Source organism: Dendrobium catenatum, unplaced genomic scaffold (assembly GCF_001605985.2).
Source record: "Dendrobium catenatum unplaced genomic scaffold, ASM160598v2 fragScaff_scaffold_133, whole genome shotgun sequence".
Classification (NCBI taxonomy): Eukaryota; Viridiplantae; Streptophyta; class Magnoliopsida; order Asparagales; family Orchidaceae; genus Dendrobium; species Dendrobium catenatum.
Genome location: NW_021318595.1, coordinates 1320467 through 1343252, shown reverse-complemented (window position 1 = coordinate 1343252; position 22786 = coordinate 1320467). Strand labels below are relative to the sequence as shown.

At 39.2% G+C, this 22786-nt stretch overlaps 1 protein-coding gene across 1 annotated transcript in view; it reads left to right on the top strand.

Annotated features, from left to right (window-relative positions):
* LOC110096987 (vesicle transport protein SFT2B) overlaps positions 1-22786 on the top strand; it is a 44836-nt gene that overhangs the window by 14929 nt on the left and 7121 nt on the right. Inside the window, exons 4-5 of the mRNA XM_020823166.2 lie at positions 761-878; positions 985-1043. Of these exons, the coding sequence (XP_020678825.1) occupies positions 761-878; positions 985-1043 (177 nt within the window). The remainder of the gene's footprint in view (positions 1-760; positions 879-984; positions 1044-22786) is intronic.

Sequence of the window (22786 nt, the reverse complement as noted above, 5' to 3'; positions counted from 1 at the left end):
ATGCATATGCTGAGAAACATTTTATTCTTATGCTGAGAAATCTTTTATTCTTATTGAATTAGGGGCTGTTTGGTTGCATACATTTTAAGAATGCATCGAAAAAAAATAATAATTTTTTTGATTCCATCTCTGTCGACTTACTGTTCGCGAGGGTAGTGCAGGCAAGGGTTTTGGGCAGGATGGGTGGAGCCGGATCAGGATGGATGGGGCTAGAGCCCTAGTGCAAGTGGGAGATGGAGCTTAAGTACTGAGCTTGAGACAGAGCTCGATTGGGCAACACTGAGGATTGCTAGTGGTCGTTGGAGCTTGAGTGCAAATTGGAGATGTAGCCGGACTGAGGGGGAGGGATGAGATGCTATTGATTTCATCCAACAAAGACGTAGAGATGTGGTGATGATGATGAAGAGGGCGCGCAGGGGTCCAGTGATGATGGGGGTGAGCAGATTGGGTGAAGGCACAGAAACAAAGAAAAAGGAATTCATCCGATCATGGAGATTTTATTTTGAAGGCAAAATAGACCTTTTGAAGTATTGTAAAGTCTCTAGAATTTTGCTTTTGCATTTATTTTTCCCCTCGCCTTACAGCAAAAAAGATAAATCATATGGAAGCTGTCTACTTTAAATTCCAAATACTTCCAAGTAACAGCCCCTTGTTTTATCTTTTATCATTGGAATGTATGCAATAATGTTACTGATTGGGATTTATTGTTGTCATTGAGTTGCATTTATATTTTATACCGAAGTGTTCATTTCTTTGGCAGCACAGCATTCCTTATTGGGCCCAAACGGCAATTTGATATGATGCTCGACCCTGTTCGTATATATGCAACAGCCATATATATCTCAAGCCTCATAATTGCGTTATTCTGTGCTTTTTATGTAAGTATGACAGTGCTCTAATAGTATTCCCTTCCATTAAGCAAGTTCGTGGTGGAAGCTATCTTTCTGTACGAGTCATAATTTTGCTATTTTTGAAAATCCACAGGTTCACAGTAAGCTTTTAACACTTATAGCCGTCATGTTAGAGTTTGGTGCACTTGTCTGGTAAGTTCTGAACCATAAAGGAAAATTTTGGTAGATACTATATTGTTCCCAGTAGGCAGTAAGTCTACTTTATATAAAAATGTTTCCTTTTCATATTTTAAAAGATGGATTTAGTCTTTAATATTAGTCATTGTTTTCATAGTTTTCTTTTTTACCTTTTCAAGGCTTATCATGTTGATTTTTCTATTATTTTCCCCTAAATGACATGGATATAACTAGAAGTTGGGAATTAATTAATGCATAACTACTTGGTTTATTCACGCTTGCATTGTATGAGCAAAGTACTAATTTGCAGAGATAATGGTGTAGGGTGTAAAAAGCCCTTCTTGATCAATCATCATTTTTGAAGTGAAGATGAATCTCGAGTGATGCACGCCCAGTTTATGCATTGAGATGAGCAGATTGACAAATTGAGGGCATGTTTTGCTGTGTCCTTATTTTTATTTTTTTTCAAAAACAACTACATGTCAGGATACATGCCTATGATGTTCAAACATTTTCACTTGTTTCCGAATATATCAATTATAGAACCAAGAAAAAATTAACATTCAAACATTTTTATATTTTAACTGAAAACAAAAACAAAATGAAAACAAAACAAAATCATAATAGATAGGAAAAAAAAAAAAAACAAACAAACATGCCATGAGTGATTATTTTACTTTGGTACTATTTTATCTGTTTTTAGGAATTTCAGTTTTAGTTTGGATACATGCCTATGATTTTCCCTACACGAATGCATGTATTCCTTGTTTAGTACTCCTTGCTGTGTTTCTTTGTTTGGTGCTGGATTTTCTCTTCTCTGTTTGATGCTTATAACATTCTGCATGACCTGAAAGCACACTTTCATTCCTATTGTATATTTTATGGCCTTTTTGCATACTTTTATTAGCTCTCTTAATGCCCATCACGAGGCCTCCGTTGTCAGCACGCTACCACTTCGCACTCATTGCTGCTCCATTTCCTCCTAAAATTGTTGGTATTGATGATGACTTCTCATTGAGAACAAATTGTTTGTGAATGATCTTTTTCGACCAAGGGGAAGCAGAGTTGTTTGGCATTTGCTAGGTGTAGAAGCTTCAATACCTGCAGTATACGCAAGCTAAAGCCGAAATAATACAGAAAACTACAATAGAATAATAAACCGAGGTATAGATGAAGATCATTATATCATATTCCTTCTGTTGATGTACACTTGTACAGTATTTTATTTAGACTTAGAGTTACAGCCACTTTACATATGTAGGTGTAAAATGAGATGATTTGTTATGCACTAAGGGCTGTGATTTATTCAGGCATGTGGCTTTTTGTTACTTTGTTAGATGTCATGTGCTCTGTTACGCCCCTGCAAACTGATCAGTTTGGAATGACTGTCAGGTTGAGTCTTAGTAAATAAAATCTAGGAGTAGATAGGGAGATGTGGTGGCTGTTGAAGTGGAGGTAGGCAGAGAGATGTTGGCAAAGGGAAATGAATGTTTGTGGAATGTTACATGTCTTGAGATATGAATGCGATTGGTGGAGATGTCTAGGCACTTGTAACCCTTGTATGAGTTGGAATAGCCTATGAATACACATGGTGTAGATTTAGATGCAAGTTTGTGGCGGAGAGGAGATGGTGTGAGAGGAAAGCATTCACACCAAAATGCGTAAGTGAGAGTAATAAGGTTCAATGTTGTAGCAAAGTTGGAGAGGGGATAGATTTTTGGTGGTAGGAGATGGCATACGATTGATAAGATATGCTGCTGTGAGAAAGAGGCAATATATAGTAGAGTACGGGTTGTGTCAAGGATATGACGATGTTTACGTTCAACCAAACCGTTCTGTTCAGGGGTATATGTACATGAGATTTGGTGATGAATGTTGTGCGCTGTAGAATTTGGGTGAGTTGATGGTTAAGGTATTCAGTGCCGCCATTATTTTGAAGGCATTTAATTTTGTAAGGTATTTGATTCTCAATTTGGGTCTTGAAGTTTAGACAAATTTGAGTGACTTCAGATTTATATTGTAAGGAAAATAACCAAGTAAATAGAGAGAAGTTGTCAATAAATGTAACATAATACTTGTAGCATTGATGAGAAGTAATAGGGGAGGGGTCCCCATACCTCAGAATGGATAACGGTGAGCGATGTAACTTGCTGATTAGCAAAATTATCAAAGATAGCTTGTGACCTTTTGAGGTCTTACATGAGATACAAGAAAATGAAAGACTAGGTATTTTTAATTCAGGATTTTGCTATGAGATGGTAATAAGGGCACGTCGATGCGGGTGACCGAGTCAATTATGCCAGAGGTTGGAGGAGGAGCTGGTGGCGGTGAGGGCAGATTTACGTGAGTCGACTGATGAAAGGGGATACAATCCATCACAGCAGGGCCCCGTGAGGATGGTCATGTTGGTATGTATATCCTTGAATGTAAAATCATTTGAGTCAAATGTAATGGAAATATTGTTATCTTTTGTGAGATTGGAAATTGAAAGTAGATTGTGTAACGGCTAGTATGTGGAGTAGGGGAGACAATGTGAGCTTACGAGATGGGGTTTGGGATCGAAAATGAGCGTCCATCATCGATCGTTATGCTGTTGGAGCCTTGGTAGGGGAAGGAGTTGTTCAGATTATCAAGAGAGTGAGTGAGGTGGGTAGAAGCACCGGAGTTGAGGTACCAGTCGGGGGATGAAGGATCCGTGGAAGTGAGCATGGCGTGGTTGGACACTATAGGTGGATTGGGAATTTAGTTCACATTTAGTCGGTGCCAGTAGTCTGAGGCGGTGTGGCCCCTCTTATTACATATTTGACAAATGGTGGAGGTTTGCGGTGTGGATCTGGTATTTGGGTTGATGTTTTGGGGAAATCATCCTTGGCTGCATCTGATACACCCTCTCTGTGATTACAGGGCAGTGTGAGGATCAGATGCCGGTTTGAGTCGAGCTGCTTCAGCTGCAATGTTAATTTCCTCACTGATGAGGAGAGAGTAGAGATTTTCAAGGCTGATTGGAGTGAACATGGTTCAAATAGAAATTTTGAAAGCTTGATATGGAGGTGGAAGACCGTTTAATGTATAGAGGATGATGTCCTTTGTATCAACGGTAGAACCAGCTGCAGCGATATGTTAGGCTCCTTACTCCAGGTGGGCCTCATAAATTCAAGTGTTGGAGGGAAAATTTGAATGAAAGGGGGGGGGAATTTGAATAGAAGGGATGTTTAGGGATTTTGTATGGGGATTGGTGTTAAAGAGGGGGAAAGGTGGGGATTTAGGTTTTCATCTTGAATTTGGGCTGATTTTTGGGATCTTCTTGGAGGCTTGGGCTCTAGTCTTCTTGACTAGAGATTTTGGAGAGTTCTCTTCCTCTTGAATTGAAGAATCTTGTATGTTTATTATTTTCTTTCATCTACTAGTGGAATACAAGTGGTTGGCTTGATTTTCTTCAGATTCCTACTCAATTTCTTAATGTTTTCACTTTTTGGGCTGTTAAACTGTTGTAAACAACAATTTTATTGCTGTTTTCTCTCCAATTTGGAATAGGGTTGCTTGCGAACTCAAGTATTACCTTAGGGTTACTTTCGAACTCAAGTATTTCCTATCAAATTGGTATTATAGCGTTGTCTTGGGACCATCGGAGGCTGAAAATCTGTGATTTCAGCAATTTTTTTTTTTGCACACAAAGGAATCTCTTTGGTGCTGCATTAGAGGAATTATGGCCGGATAGAAAGTTGAAGTCTTGGAGGGAGAAATAGGTCAATTGAAGATAGATTTTGAGGAGAAAATTTTCAAAGTCAATTTGTGTCCATTCATGAAAAGATAAACGGAAGGTTCGCCGTTTTGGAAGATTTGATGAAGAAGATGCTTGAAGACAAACAAAAACCGGCAACATCGAAATCGAAGGAGACCGTTAGCGTCCAGGGAAGGGGAGGTATTCCGAACCCATTCAGGGGGAGGGAATATTCGGAAGTGGAGGTTCTCGAGGGAGAGGATGGCATGCCTCCGCTAGAACCGCTGTCTAGAGAGGAGATGAGCAGGGATATGAAAGGAGGGTCGCCGATTGTGTTGGAAGAAGGGAAGAAGTCTACCGTCGGGGTACTGATTTTGGAGGACGGAGAGGGGGAATATGATGAAGGGTTTGGGCATAATTGTAGGAGAGAGGACCGTGAAAATTGGGGAGCACCACCCTCTTGAGGAATGGGAGGTTATGGAGGATTCCGGGGTGGTGATCCAAAGGGTGAGAAAACTGAAGATGCCCGTCTTTGAGGGCGAGGATGGCCATGGCTCGATCTACAAAATGGAACGATACTTTGCCGTCAATGAGTTGACGGAGGAGGAGAAGCTGACGACGGCTTGATTATGTTTGGAAGGAAAGGCACTTGCATGGTATCAATTGCGTGAAAGGAGGGAGCCCATCTGAAATTGGAGAGAGTTCGAAGAATGTTTTCTATAACGTTTCCGAACTGAGAGGGGAGGAGACTTCTATGTGCAATTCTTTGCCTTGACTCAGGAGGGGACCGTAACCGACTATTGCGACAGATTTGAGTATTTGGCCAGCAATTGGGTCATATCTCAGAGACGGCACTGGAGGGAAACTTTATGAAAGGGCTCAAACCGGAGATACGGGCAGCAGTCAGAGTCTTGGAGCTAAGTAACCTGGGGAAAGCCATGGAGTTGGCACAACTGGTGGAAGAACAGAGGAGGATGGAGAGTGGCTAGGGGTAGCAACTCAGGGGGGTCATATAGGATGGCCACCACCTTTTTACCTCCCAGGGACCAGCGCCAGGGAGCATGAAGGAGGTGCCAAAGGAGAGATCCGGAGGAGGATATTTCAAGAAACTGACTTAGAAGGAGATACAAGAGAAGCGGGCAAAGGGGTTGTGTTTCAGGTGTGATGAGAAGTATTGCCTGGGCATTGATGCAAGGATCGAACTCTTCAGATTCTCACCGTCTCTGATGACGAGGAAGCTGACGAGGGAGGTGGGAGCGGGCTAGAATTCGAGGAGGAAAAGTTCCATCTTGATTTGGCAGAAGTATCCCTAAACTCTGTAGTGAGATTCACTCTTAGTCACACTATGAAAGTGAAATGAGAGATAGCAGATAAAAAGGTAGTGGTATTGATAGATAATGGGGCAATCCACAATTTCATTTCCACCCAGATTGTTGATCGACTTAGGATGGAATTAGTCGATACAGGAGGCTATGGGGTGATGATGGGTACCAGAAAGGTAGAGATGGGTAGAGGAGTTTGCAAGGGAGTGGTGCTGATGATTCAGGGGATCAAGATGAGGGAGGGCTTTCTTCGTTTGGAATTTGGAAGCACTGATGTCATCCTGGGGATGAAATGGTTACAGTCCTTGGGAGATACCAAGGTGAATTGGGGGACATTGAGGATGGAGCTGATGGATAAGGGAAAGAAGGTGGTTATTCAGGGTGATGCGGGGCTAACTAAGACTGGATATCCCTCAAGTCTTTGATCAGAACCATAGAGGAAGTGGGAGGAGGATACTTGGTGGAGTTGCATCGTCTGGAGGGGGTCAGACTGGAAGAAGAGGGAAACATTCTCTCTTCAGTACAACCGTTCATACAACAATTCAACGAGATTTTCTAACCTTAGGGTCTACCTCCACCCAGGGAGTTAGAGCATGCCATTACTTTGAAGGAAGGAGAGACACCGATCAGTGTCAGACCATACCATTACCCTCATATACAAAAAAGATGATATTGAAAAGTTGATCTGGGAGATGCTGGAGGCAGGGATCATCAGAGCAAATGTGAGTCCTTTCTCTAGTCCCATCCTCTTGGTCAAAAAGAAGGATGGGAGTTGACTATTCTGTGTGGACTACAGAGCAGTGGACAGTGCCAGATAAATTCTATATTTCGATGATTAATGAGCTCTTGGATGAGTTACATGGAGCAGTGATGTTTTCCAAGTTAGATTTGAAATTCGGGTACCATCAAATCAGAATGAGGGAGACAGACATTCCGAAGATAGCATTCAGGACACATAAAGGGCATTATGAGTTTCTGGTTATGCCATTTGGCCTCACTAATGCCCCTGCTGCTTTTCAATCTTTGATGAACAAGGTATTCAAGCAGTACCTCAGAAAGTTTGTCCTAGTATTCTTTGATGACATTCCGGTGTACAACAAGACAGTGGAGGAGCATCTTGGATACCTGAAGGTGATTTTGGGAATACTTCAGGAGCATTAGTTGAGAGCCAACCTGAAGAAATGCAGCTTTGCCCAGTTGAGTGTGGAGTACTTAGGACATGTGGTGTCCCAAGGAGTGGCGGCCGACCAAACCAAAATTGAGGTAATGCAGAAATGACATCTACCTAGGAACATAAGGGAGTCGAGTGATTTTTTAGGATTGACTTGTTACTACAAGAGGTTTGTGAAGGGGTACGACACAATTGCATGGCCTTTGACCGAGCAGTTGAAGAAGGACAACTTTTCTTGGGGAGAGACTGCGACTCAGGCTTTTGAGAGATTGAAGAAATCCATGACTACTGTTCCAGTTCTAGTTCTACCGGACTTCAACCATGTCTTTGTAATTGAGACAGATGCATTATGATATGGGTTGGGGGCAGTGTTGATGCAGAACCACAGACTATAGCGTACTTCAGTCAAGTGCTATCCACAAGGGCGAGATTGAAGTCGATTTATGAGAGGGAGTTAATGGCCATTATCTTGGCTATTCAGAAGTATCGACCTTATCTTTTGGGTAGTCCCTTATCTTTTGGGTAGTCATTTCATCGTCCGAACGGATCAGAGGAGCTTGAAGTATCTATTGGAGCAACGAATGGTGACCGAGGAGCATCAGAGATGGTTGTCCAAACTATTATGCTATGATTTTGAGATCCAGTGCAAGCCAGGGTTGGAGAACAAAGCGGTCGATGCTTTATCCCGACGTGTTGGGAAGCTCCAGTAGTTGGCTGTCTATACCTTTGATAGTCGACTGAAGGGCCATCAAGGAAGAAAGCATGTTGAATGAAGAGTTGCAAAAGATCAAAGAGGATCTGATGAAAGATAAGGGTAGCCACCCTGATTACTATTTGGAGGGGGAGAGGTTGTTGTATCAGGAGAGGTTTATGATGCCACGAACCTCCATACACATTCCCCACTTATTCCAGGAGTTCCACGGCAGTGCGGTTGGAGGTCACTCGGGAGTGCAGAAAACCTATAGAAGGCTAGCATCTGAGCTTTACTGGAAGAGGATGCATAAAGATGTTTAGGAGATGGCGGCAAGATGTGAAGTGTGCCAATACATGGTCATGGCTCCAGGAGGATTACTACAACCCTTGGCACTTCCAAACCGAGTCTGGGAGAAAGTGTCAATGAATTTCATTAATGGCCTACCACGATCAGAAGGATTCACTGTCATCATGGTGGTGGTTGACATACTTAGTAAGTATGCACATTTCATCCTCTTACAACATTCCTACATCGTGGTCACTACAAGAAGTTCATGAAATATCGGCCATCTCTACCGGTGGTTATGTGACCTCCGGCACTAACGACGGTTTAACCGGCGGCGGGCTAACCGGTTGTTTTTAATGGATGCAGCTCAAAAATCAAATTTGGGCGGTTGCAAAACTCATTCGAAATTGTCGATTGCAGTGAGGATGCTAAGTATTAAAACTGATTATAATATTCCTCGTGATTGTTTTAATGACTTCATTTGTCTTCTCAAGGAAACTAATCCAATAGATAATTTAATTACCTCAGATTTGTACCGAATGAAAAAATTAGTATCCAAGTTGGGTCTCACTGCTACAAAAATTGATTATTGTATCAATGGATGTTTGTTATACTAAAGGATGATGCAACAGAAGTTTATTGTCGCACCTGTAATACGCTTCGGTTTAAGCCAAGCTCGAGAAAACAATGTCGTCTAAAGAAATATGTTTCATATTCTCATTTATTTTATTTACCGATCATTACAAGACTTCAACAACTCTATGAATCAATGAGTTCAGCAGGCCATATAAGATGGCATAAGAAAAAATTAGCAAACAGTGATGTTCTTTCTCATCCATCAGATGCTGAAGCGTAGAATTACTTTGATCGAGTGCATGCTTCATTTGCTGCTGAACCCCGCAACATAAGATTGAGATTATGTGCCGATGGTTTACCCCATATAGTCAAACAGCTACATCGTACTCTTGTTGATCAGTTATATTAACACCATACAATCTTCCACCAAAGATGTGTATCACTACACCATACATGTTCTTAACACTTATAATACTTGAACCACATAATCTAAAAGCAAAAAATTAATATTTTTTTGCAACCATTAATTGATGATCTCAAGTTATTATGAGAAGAATGTGTTCTCTCATATGACATATCAATAAAATAAAATTTTTTCCTTCGAGCTGCATTGATGTGGACTATTGACGATTTTCCAGTTTATGCTATGTTGTCTGGTTGGAGCACAACAGCAAAATTAGCTTGTCCTTACTGCATGGAGAATACTAAAACTTTCACACTTAAATATGGAGGGAAAAAATACTTGGTTTGATTGTCATCGTATGTTCTTACCTGCCGATCATCAGTTTCAGAGGAATAATGATGCATTCGTTAAAATTAAAATTGAGAGGTCACCTCCTCTACCCAGATTAAGTGGCGATGATATACTACAAAGACTTTCTGACTTTCCAACAATTATTGATTTTTCAATGTTATCAGAGTCTAAATATTCGGGATATGGTGTTCAACATAATTGAATTAAAAAAAGTATTTTCTGGATATTACCATATTGGAGAACTGATTTGATAAGACATAATTTTAATTTATTTACATTGAGAAAAACTTTATGGACAACATTTTTAATACAATTATAGATGTTAAACGTAAGAGTAAAGATAATATCAAAGCAATGATAGACATTAAAGAGTACTGCCGGCAAAAAAATTTGGAGTTAGTAACAACCACCGACGGCAAAATAATGAAGCCCAAAGCACCTTAATCTTTCACATTAGAGCAAAAAAGATCAATATGTCAGTGATTTAAAGGTTTAATAATGTCTGATGACTATGGATCAAACATAAGTCGATATGTTGACTTGAAATCTACAAAGTTATTTAGATTAAAAAGTCATGATTGTCACATAATTATGGAGGTTCTTCTTCCGATCATATTATATATGTTACCATATTACATATCAAATCCGTTGTCCGAGCTTAGCATTTTCTTCAAAGACCTATGTTTATCTAAACTAAGTGAATTTGCTTTATGGAGGAGTAAGGAGAATATATCAATCTTCCTCTGCAAGTTAAAAAAAATTTTTCCCCAGGATTTTTTGATTCTATGGAACATCTTCCGGTCCATCTATTTTACGAAGCTAGAGTCGGTGGACCTGTATAATATCGTTGGATGTATCATTTTGAGAGGTAAAACATATTTTTATTAAGTCTTTAATATTTTTGAATAAGTTGAAAACATATGTTTATTAACTTGATAATTGTAATTATTTAATAGATATTTGAACAAGTTGAAGAAATATGTTATGAATAAAGCATGACCAGAATGATCGATATGTGAAGCATATTTATCTCAAAAAACTATTCATTTTTGCTCATACTACTACGATCCCCATGTAAGGAGTACAAGAATAAATATTGATCATAACATGGACTTCGATGTAGAAAAACAATCACAGGCCGCACTATCAGTATTTAGAAGTCATGGAAAGCCCAGTGGCAAATGTGTTGAAAGATTTCTCAACGATTTAGAAATCAAAATAACGAATTTATATGTGCTACTGAACTGTGAATAAGTTGAACCAATGCTAGAGTAAGTTCTTTCATAATGTACATAATGAGTAATATTTATTTAAAATACTAAAGTATTATTTGGATGATTTATCATCAGGTATTTCATAAGTAATTTGCTTATGCCAGATTCTAGGGATATTGAGCAAGTAGTTGCAAATGAATTCTCAGCTTAGTTCAAATCTTATGCGAGCTCATAAATTTTAAAATTTTTATTTGAATTACATCGTATTTAATATAAAAAATACTAATATTTAAAAATATTTTTAGGTTCATAACCTTGATAACAATTATTTCGATAAAAGTTTGCAAGCACTAGCATGGGGTCCAATGCTAAAAGTAAAGACATGATCAATATATATAGTGAATGGATTCATATTTCATACCAAGTCGTGGAAAGAAGGAAGAAAAATTGAAAATTATGGAGTTTGTGTTAAAGGGAATACTCATGAAGAAGATGAGTGTGATTATTACGGTATTCTGAATGAGGTTCTTGACCTAGAGTATCCAAGCAAAGATAAGAATTTTGTATGCTTGTTTAACTGTCACTAATATGATCTAGTACATAATAGATGCACAAGGGTTCATCCTGCGTATGATTTAGTAGATGTAAAACACTAAAACATAGTAGATGATACGGGAAGTTTGATCCATTTGCGTCAGCAAGTCAAGCTATTCAAGTTTATTTCAGCAAATATCCCAGTGATCGTAGGGATAAACAAAATTGGTTAGCTGTCATAAAAATAAAAGCATAGGAAATAATTGATCAAAAATACGTTGTAGCAATTGCACATCAAGAGGATGTGATGTCAAGTTATAGGCCTGTTGAAATTGAGGAGATGCCAACTATAACCTCTAATATTGACTAGTATCTTATAACTGTATTTCAATATTAAGGGTTGTAGTTGGCATCTCAATTACAACAGGCCTGTAACTTGACATCTCATCCTCTTGATGTGCAGTTGCTACAACGTATTGTTGATAAATTATTTCTCGTACTTTTTATTTTATGACAGCTAGCCAATCTTGTTTATCCCTACGACCACTGAGATATTTGCTAAAATAAACTTGAATAGCTTGACTTGCTAACACAAATAGATCAAACTTACCGTATCTTCTATTATGTTTTACATCTACTAAATCATACGCAAGATGAACCGTTGTGCCTCTATTTTGTATTAGATCATACCATTGATAATTAAACAAGCATACAAAGTTCTCATCTTCGCTTGGGTACTCCAGGTTTAGAACCTCATTCAAAATACCATAATAATTACACTTATCTTCTTTATGAGTGTTTCCTCTAATACATACTCCACAATTTTTAGTTTTTCTTCCTTCACTCTATGACTTGGTATGAAATCTGAATCCATTCACCATATATATTGGACAGATCTTTATGTTTCGCATTGGACCCCATGCTAGTGCTTGCAAACCTTTATAGAAATAATTGTTATCAGGGCTATGTACCTAAAATATTTTTAAATATTAGTATTTTTGATATTAAATAAGATGTAATTCTAATAAAAATTTTAAAATTTTTGAGCTCACATAAAATTTGAACCAAGCTGGGAATTCATTTGCAACAACTTGTTCAATATCCTTAGATTCTGTTAGAGGCAAATTGCTTACGAAAAATCTGGTGATAAATCATCTAAATAATACTTTAGTATTTTAAATTCGCTGTTTATGGAAGAACTTATTCTAAGATTGGTTCAACTTCTTCACAGTTCAGTAACATATATAAATTCGCTGTTTTGATTTCTAAATCGTTAAGAAATCTTTCAACACATTTGCTACTCGGCTTTCCATGACTTCTAAATACTGATAGTGCAGCCTGTGGTTGTTCTTCTACATTGAAGTTCATGTTACGATCAATCTTTGTTCATGTACTCCTTACATGAGACTCGAAGTAGTAGGAGCAAAGCTGGGTGATTTTTTGAGACAAATATGCTTCACATATCGATCCTTTTGGTCGTGTTTTATTCTTAACATATTTCTTCAACTTATTTAAATATATATTAAACAATTATAATTATCAAGTTAATAAACATATGTTCTCAACTTATTCAAAAATATTGGAGACTTAATAAAAATATATTTTACATCTCGAAAGGATACATTCGATGATATTGTATAGGTCCACCAACTTTAGCTTTGTGAGGTAGATGTGTTGGAAGATGTTCTATAGAATCCAAAAATCCCGGGGGAATTTTTTTTTCTAACTTGCAGAGGATGATTGATATGTTCTCCTCGCTCCTCCGTAAAACATCTTTGCTTAGTTTAGATGAACATAGGTCTTTGAAGAAAATGCTAAGCCCAGTCAACGAATTTGATATGTAATATGGTAACATACATACTATGATCGGAAGAATAACCTCCATAATTATTCAAAAATATTGGAGACTTAATAAACATATGTTTTCAACTTATTCAAAAATATTGGAGACTTAATAAAAATATATTTTACATCTCGAAAGAATATATTCAACGATATTGTACAGGTCCATCAACTTTAGCTTTGTGATGTAGATGGGTTGGAAGATGTTCCATAGAATTCAAAAATCCCGGGAGAATTTTTTTTTCTTACTTGCAGAGGATGATTGATATGTTCTTCTCGCTCCTCCGTAAAGCATTTTTGCTTAGTTTAGATGAACATAGGTCTTTGAAGAAAATGCTAAGCCCAGTCAACGAATTTGATATGTAATATGGTAACATACATACTATGATTGGAAGAAGAACCTCCATAATTATGTGATAATGATGACTTTTTAGTCCAAATAACTTCGCAGATTTCAAGTCAACACATCAGCTTATATTTGATCCATAATCATAAGACATTTTTAAACTTTTAAACCACTGACATATTGATCTTTTTTGCTCTAACGTGAAAGAGTAAGGTGCTTTGGGCTTCATTATTTTGCCATCGGTTGTTGTTACTAACTTCAGATTTTTTTGTCGGTACTACTCTTTAATGTCCATCATTTCTTTGACATCATCTTTACTCTTATCTTTAACATCCATAATTGTATTAAAAATATTGTCCAAGAAGTTCTTCTCAACGTGCATAACATCCAGATTATGTCTTATCAAATTAGTTCTCCAATATGGTAATGTCTAAAAAATATTTTTTTTTAATCCGATTATGTTGAACACATATCTCAGATATTTAGATTGATAATATTGGAAAATCAATAATTATTGGAAAGTCAGAAAGTCTCTATAGTACATCATTACCACTTAATCTGGGTGGAGGTGAACCCTCAACTCTATTTTTAAGGAATGTTTTTTTATTCCTCCGAAACTGATGATCAAAAGGTACGAACAAACGATGACAATCAAACCAAGTATTTTTCCCTCCATGTTTTAGTGTGAAAGCTTTAGTATTCTCCATGCAGTAAGGACAAGCTAATTTTTTTGTTGTGCTCCAACCAGACAACATACCATAAGCTGGAAAATCGCCAATGGTCCACAGCAATGCAGCTCGAAGGAGAAAATTTTATTTTATTGATATGTCATATGTGAAAACCTATTCTTCTCATAATAACTTGAGATTATCAATTAATGATTGTAAAAAAATATTAATTTTTGCTTTTGGATTGTGGTCTAGGTATTATAAGTGTTAAGAACATGTACGAAGTAGTCATACACATCTCTAATGGAATGCTGTATGGTGTTAGTATAACTGACCAACAAGAGTACGGTGTAGTTGCTTGACTATATGGGATAAAATCATCGGCATGTCTAAAAAAAAAAAAGGGATAAAATCATCGGCACATAATCCCAATCTTATGTTGCGGGATTCAACAGCAAATGAAACATACACTCGATCAAAATATTTTCACGCTTAAGCATCTGATGGATGAAAAAGAACACCACTTTTTGCTAATTTTTTCTTATGTCATCTTATATGGTCAAATAAACTTATGTTCCGAGTACGGTGTAGAACGCTAAATCATCATTGATGCATATAGTCGCTGAAGTCTTAGAATGATCGGTAAATAAAATAAATGTAAATATGGAATATCTTTCTTTTGATGACGTTGTTTTACCGAGTTTGGCTTAACCAAGGAGCATTGCAGGTGCGACAATAAACTTATGTTGCATTATCCTAGTATAGCATACATCCATTGATACAACAATCAATTTTTGTAGCAGTGAGACCCAACTTGGATACTAATTTCTTCGTTCGGTACAAATCTGAGGGAATTAAATTATCCGTTGGATTAATTTACTTGAGAAGATCAATGAAGTCATTGAAATAATTACGAAGAATATTATACTCAATTTTAATACTTAGCATCCTCCTTGCAATCGACAATTCTAAATGAGTATTGCAACCGTCCCAAATTAGTTTTTGAGCTGCATGTAATAACTCAAAGAATTTTTTGATTTTTGTATTTGGTGGCTTTTCCACACTAGCCCTTAGATTAGGACCTGCTACATCAAAAATAAGTTATTCATACGGTCTACTCATTTGATCTTCATCAAATATTTCATAAGCTATGGATGGCCGGCATGAGTATCTTTGTGTCTCGTACTCGCTATGTGATGTCCAAATCCAGTAGTCTGGAAGAAATCCCTTACAATATAAATCAAGCTTCACATCATCAGGCGTGAGGAATACTTGATTTTTATACTTCTAACACGAATATCTAAACATTTTATCGAACTTAAAGGAAGACAGTTGAGATGCAACTTGAATGAAAGTCTCAACTCCCTGTATAAATTCATCCGTCAATCCTCTTCGACCTGGTAACAATATATTATACATCCAATATCTCTCTTCTTGGATAGTCATTTGGACGTTGAAGCAAACGCCCCCTACATAGTTATGAAAATAATTATTAGAAGATATGCACCGTGAACAAGTGTACGTACTATACTTTCTAACAAAAGTTCCAAGAGAAGTGCTATGGAGAGTTTTTGAAAAGAAAGGAGTTAATAATGCTTATGTTGAGAAGCATAATACTAAGTTAAGTGTTGCAGAGATGATGATCCTTAGGTCTACCTCTACCTTTTTTAATGTAAGTCAAATCTAATACCTCAACTTTCCTTACTGGGTCATCAGAAGGCCTCCGTTTAATGTGACCAAACCATCTAAAGCGACTCTCTCTAATCTTATCTTCTACTGGAGCTACTCCAACTTTATCACGTATATGCTCATTTCGTATCCTATCTCTAAGGGTCAAGCCACTCATCCACCCAAGCAAAAACAACTTCAAAATTTTATGGTGCCGAATGTTGGCCATTAAAAGATAAGCATAATACTAAGTTAAGTGTTGCAGAGATGAGGATGCTTAGGTCTACCTCTACCTTTCTTAACATAAGTCAAATCTAATACCTCTACTTTCTTAACCGGGTCATCTGAAGGTTGTCGTTTTATGTGACCAAATCATCTAAGGCGACACTATCTAATCTCATCATCCACTGGAGGTACTCCAACATTTTCACGTATATGCTCATTTCGTATCCTATCTTTATTACTACTAAAATTACACTTAATATATTTAGTTTTAGATATACTCAAGTGAAAACAATTAGATTCTATGATTGACCTCCATAATTCAAGTTTACCATTAACTCCCTCTCTAGTCTTATCAACAAGAAGAATATCATCGGCAAAAAGCATACAACAAGGTGCATCCTCTCACAAATGTCTAGTGAGAACATCCATGACTAAAGCAAAAACGTGTACTTTTATTAATCACTTAATCGCCCAGAGTCACAAATCCCTCATTAGGTCTATTACTACTAAAATTATACTTCATATATTTAGTTTTAGATATACTCAAGCGAAAACCTTTAGACTCTATGGTTGACCTCCATAATTCAAGTTTACCATCAACTCCCTCTATAGTCTTATCAATAAGAAGATTATCATCAGCAAAAATCATACAACAAGGTACATCCTTTTGCAAATGTCTAGTGAGAACATCCATGACTAAAGCAAAAATATATTGGCTTAAGGCTGATCCTTGATGTAATCTAACTGAAATAGCAAAAAACAACTTGAAAAAAAAAACTAAAAACCCAAACTTCGGAGGCCGGTTTCCCGCACGAGCGGGGAGTGGGGAGTGGGGAGAGACCTTCGATCTTGCAGTGGGGGCGAGATCTTCGTTTGGAGGACCTTTTCGGCGGTCGGAGGGACCTCGTTGGTGGCCGGAGGGCGCGTCTCGATCGCGAGAGGGCGGAGGAGATGGGGGCGAGCGTCGCACAGGAGAGAGAGGAGCAGGCAATAAAATGAAATGGAAGGCTCAGGATGGCTTGTTCTGGGGCATTTTCCGACGGCTTTCCGGTGGTTTCGACCGCAGGAATTAATTTACTTAACACCGGCTTCAAGCCGCCGGTAACGCGGCTGTAAGATTTAATGCCGGCGGGTTAACCGGCGGTTTCCGGACCGCCGCTATTTTCGGCGGCATTACTTTATATAACAGCCGATTAGACCGTTTACCGGTGGTCACACCGCCAGGTAAGCCGCCGTTTTTACCGGCGGCCGGAGAACCGCTGGTAATTGATGAATTTCCTATAGTGTTTCTACACTGACTGAGAATTTGGTAGTTTTTGAACCACTAGCACTTACATGAGTAAGATCAGATAAAGAGGGCAACAAAGAAGTGCTGATTAGATGGAGAGGCCTCCCTGAATTTGATGCTACGTGGGAGCCATTTGAAAGAATGAAAGATCAATTCCCTTTATTTCACCTTGAGGACAAGGTGAGTCTTTGGGAGGGGAGTAATCTTAGGCTCTTTACTCCAAGCGGGCCACACAAATTTAAGTGTTGGAGGGAAAATTTGAATGGAGCGGGGGGGGGGGATTTGAATAGAAGGGCTGTTTAGGGATTTTGTATGGGGTTTGGTGTTAAAGAGGGGGAAAGGTGGGGATTTAGGTTTTCATCTTAAATTTTGGTTGATTTTTGGGATCTTCTTGGAGGCTTGGGCTCTAGTCTTCTTGGCTAGAGATTTTGGAGAGTTCTCTTCCTCTTGAATTGAAGAATCTTGTATGGTTATTGTTTTCTTTCATCTACTAGTGGAATACAAGTGGTTGGCTTGATTCTCTTCAGATTCCTACTCAATTTCTTCCTGTTTTTCACTGTTTTGGGCTGTTAAACTATTGTAAACATCAGTTTTGTGATATGTCAGTTCCCCAGGAACCGACTCAACCTCAGCCGACCTAGGTGGGGCCGACACCTGTATACATGAGGCGTGTCAAACCGCCTCCTTCCTACACCGCCTAAGGGAGGGGCCCACGCCCAATTTGTTTGGATTTAATTAATTAAAAAGATTTGTAAATACTATCTTATATTAGGAAAGTTGATTTAATTAATTAAAAAAATTTGATATCTTTTGAATTAATTAAATACTATATTATATTAGGAAAGTGGATTTAATTAATTAAAAGTTTTGATATCTTTTGAATTAATTAAATACTATCTTATATTAGGAAGTTTTTAAGGAGGTGGAGAGGGCTATTTAAAGGGCATGAAGGGGTTAGGGCTAGGCATGCTTTGGTTATTATCTTCTTGTAGTCTCGTTGGCGTTTTGTGCTCTAGATTCTTGTCTAGAGATTTAGAAGAGACGATCCTCCTCTCAAATAGAGGATCAATTGTATCATTTCTTCTAGCTTATTTTGCTTTGAGTATTTAATCAAATTATATTAATTTCTTGATTGTTTCATCTCCGATCTTAGGTATTTTTGCTGTTTTTACCAATTTCGCATTAGGGTTGCTTGCGAACTCAAGTAGATTCGATAGGATTACTTGTGAACTCAAGTACTTCCTATCAAATTGGTATCAGAGCAAATCGTGTGACCAGTGGAGGGTTGATTTCGACAAATTTCAGCGGTGAATATTTTCCCAGAAGAAAGGGGGATTGCTGTTTTTGGAGTTTCAAGTCCAAAATTTGTGATTTTACATACTCTGGATTGCGATGAAGGCAAAAAAGGTGAATTCTATGGAAGAAAGGCTTGAAGGGGAGATGAATCAAATCAAAATGACGGTGGAGAAAAGGATTTCCTTCATGGAAGGACAAGTCGCTGATCTCCATGATGAAGAAGATGTTAGAGATTTAAAACCAAACGGCGACGTTCGTGGCAAGAGGGGAAGGAAAAAATACGAATTCAGAAATTTGTAGGGAGGAAGATGAGGTGGAAATCATGGAAGGAGAAAGAAAACCCCATATGGAGCCTATCCAGAGGGATGAAAGAGGGGGTGAATATGGGGAACGCCAGGAGGGATACTATGGTCGCCGAGGTGCTGATTTTGAAGACAGAAGGGGGGATTTCGAAGGGGGTTTGGGCTATGGCAGAGCAAGGGGAGACCGGGAAACATGGGTTGCACCTAACATGGGAGAGGGGAAACTATGGAAGATTCCGGGGCAATGGGGGCGACCAGAAGGTGAGGAAGTTGAAGATGCCCATATTCAAAGGAGAAGATGTGTATGGGTGGATTTACAAGGTGGAGCGATACTTCGCCGTCAATGGGCTAACGGAGGAGGAGAAGCTGACCGCAGTCGGATTGTGCTTGGAAGGAAAAGCCCTGTCGTGGTATCAGTGGAGAGATTAGAGGAGGCTTATCAGAAATTGGAGGGAATTCAAAGACTGCATAATAGAATGCTTCCAAATCGATCGGGGAGGAGATTTCTATGAGCAGTTCTTTGCTTTGACGCAGGAGGGATCAGTAGCAGACTACCGAAGCAGTTTGAGCACCTAGCTAGCAGGGTGGAGCGACTCTTAGATACAGTATTGGAGCGAATTTCATGAAAGGGTTGAAGGCGGAGATCCGAGCAGCAGTGAAGGTTTTGATGCCCAGTGCAGAACCATGAAGTTAGCCCAACTGGTAGAAAATCAAAGGAATTTGGATAGGGGAGCCAAGAGTAGCAACACCGAGGGCACTTATAGGATGACGACCACTCATCTAGCATCTAAAGGTCCTGCAACAGGAGGGAGTCGAGAGGCCACCAAGGAGAATACAGGAGGAAGCGGGGGAAATCTCAAGCGGCTGACAGAGAAAGAGATGCAGGAGAAGAGGGCAAAGGGGTCGTGCTTCAGGTGCGATGAAAAGTACATGCCAGGGCATTGGTGCAAGGATCGAACTCTTCAGGTTCTCACTGTATGTGATGACGAGGAAACTGTATCTATGTGGGAGGGTAATTGGTGGAGTTGCATAGTTTGGAGGGAGCGAATATGGAGGGAGGAGACATACCCCTCTCCATTTAGCCATTGATTCAACAGTTCCAAGAGGTATTTTAGCCACCTCAAGGATTGCCACCGCAGAGGGAGCATGAGCATGCCATAATGTTCAAGGATGGAGTGGCACCCATCAGTGTCCAACTTTATCGTTATCCTCAGTTCCAGAAAGATGAAATAGAAAGGTTGATTAGAGAGATGCTGGAGGCAGAGATCATCAGACCCAGCATCAATCCTTTATCTAGCCCCGTTCTATTGGTAAAAAAGAAGGATGATAGCTGACATTTTTGTGTGGACTACAAAGTACTTAACAAGGAAACTGTATCTGACAAGTTTCATATACCAATAATTGACGAGCTACTAGATGAATTGAGTGGGACCGTGATATTCAGTAAGATAGACTTGAAATCGGGTTACCATCAGATCCGAATGAAGGAGGATGTACCCAAGACGACCTTTAGAACTCATGAAGGATATTATGAGTTCCTGGTGATGCCCTTTGGCCTCACCAATGCTCCCGCTACTTTCCAGACCCTTATAAATAAGATTTTCAAATCTTATCTCAGACGATTTATACTCATATTCTTTGACGACATCCTGGTTTACATCAGGACAGAAGAGGAGCACTGGGAGCATTTGAAGAAGATGTTAGAAGTATTGCAGGTGCACCAGCTGAGGGATAATTTAAAGAAATGCTGCTTTGCACATGCCAGTGTAGAGTACTTAGGCTATGTGGCATCAAAATGATTGGCATCAGATCAGTCCAAAATTGAAGCAATGCTAAAGTGGCCCGTTCCAAAAAATCTGAAGGAGTTGAGAGGATTCATAGGACTTACGGGTTACTATAGGAGGTTCGTTAAGGGGTACAGCTCCATAGCATGGCTACTCACTGAACAGTTGAAGAAGGACGGATTCCTATGGGGTGAAGCGGCCACATTAGCATTTGATAGCTTGAAGAATGCGATAACTACGGTGCCGGTACTAGCCTTGCTAGATTTCACTCAAATTTTCATTGTGGAGACAGATGCTTTCGGGTACGAGCTAAGCGCAGTACGGATGCAGAGTCGTAGACCCATTGCTTATTTCAGCCAGGTATTGACTACTAGAGCTCGACTGAAATCAGTTTGCGAGGAGAGTTAATGACCATCGTTTTGGCCATCCAGAAGTGGCGGCCCTACCTGCTTGGGAAGCATTTCATTGTCAGGACTGATCAACGAAGCTTGAAATATTTGCTAGAACAGCGGATGGTGACGAAAGAGCATCAAAGGTGGTTGTCCAAGTTGCTAGGATACGATTTTGAGATTCAGTATAGACTAGGAGTGGAGAACAAGGCGGTAGATGCTTTTTCCAGATGTATTTGGGAGCTACAGACGGTGACACTATCCGTTCCGTTGATGCTTGACTGGGAGGCCACCAGGGAAGAAAGTGCTAGAAATGAAGAATTAGAAAAGATCAGGTCAGAATTGTTGAAAGAGGAGGGTAGCCATCCAGGCCTTCAGGGTACTCATTAGAGGGAGACAGACTGCTGTACCAGGGAAGATTTGTGATGCCCCGTACCTCGATCCACATCCCAAATTTACTACAGGAATTTCATGGAAGAGTAGTTAGGGGCCATTCAGGGGTGCAGAGAACCTACAAGAGACTAGCGGCCGAGCTTTACTGGAAGGGAATGCATAGAGATGTAGAGGAGATGGTGGCAAGGCGTGAAATCTGTCAGAGAAACAAGTATTTGGCTATGTCGCCAGGGGGACTACTACAGCCGTTGGCGTTACCAGGATGAGTATGGGAGGAGATATCCATGGATTTTATAGAGGAGATATCCATGGCGGTATTGATATGTCGGTTCCCCAGGAACCGACTCAACCTCAGCCGACCCAGGTGGGGCCGACACTTGTATACATGAGGCGGGTCAAACTGCCTCCTTCCTACACCGCCGAAGGGAGGGGCCCACGCCCAATTTGTTTAGATTTAATAAATTAAAAAGATTTGATATCTTTTGAATTAATTAAATACTATCTTATATTAGGAAAGTGGATTTAATTAATTAAAAATTTTTGATATATTTTGAATTAATTAAATACTATCTTATATTAGGAAGTTTTTAAGGAGGCGGAGAGGGCTATTTAAAGGGCATGAAGGGGTTAGAGCTAGGCATGCTTTGGTTATTGTCTTCTTGTAGTCTCGTAGGCGTTTTGGGCTCTAGACTATTGTCTAGAGATTTGGGAGAGACGATCCTCCTCTCGAATAGAGGATCAATTATATGTTTTATTCTAGCTTATTTTGCTTTGAGTATTTAATCAAGTTCTTTTATGTTCTTGTTTGTTTCATCTCCGATCTTGGGTATTCTCGTTGTTTTTACCAAATTCGCATTAGGGTTGCTTGCGAACTCAAGTAGATCCGATAGGATTACTTGCGAACTCAAGTACTTCCTATCATTTTGTTGCTCTTTTCTCTCCAATTTGGGATAGGGTTGCTTGCGAACTCAAGTATTACCTTAGGGTTACTTGCGAACTCAAGTATTTCCTATCACGATATTGTTGACTAGAGCTTTGATTTCAGTTAGGTATTGAGTCATTGTTAGATTCTTCATGGAGATATGGTGAAGCTCATTTTTGAGCTGAATGACCTTGGACCAATTGGGCGATTGAAAGCAAAGCTTGAGAGTAGACCAAAGGGCGGGGGTGGATTCAAGGTGAAGAATTTAGGGGAGAATAGATGTGCTAATGGTGGAGCACAGGGAAGCGGCTAGGTTTTGATCAGTAAGCATCCATTGGGTGTATGAGGGATTTGAGATGGTGGT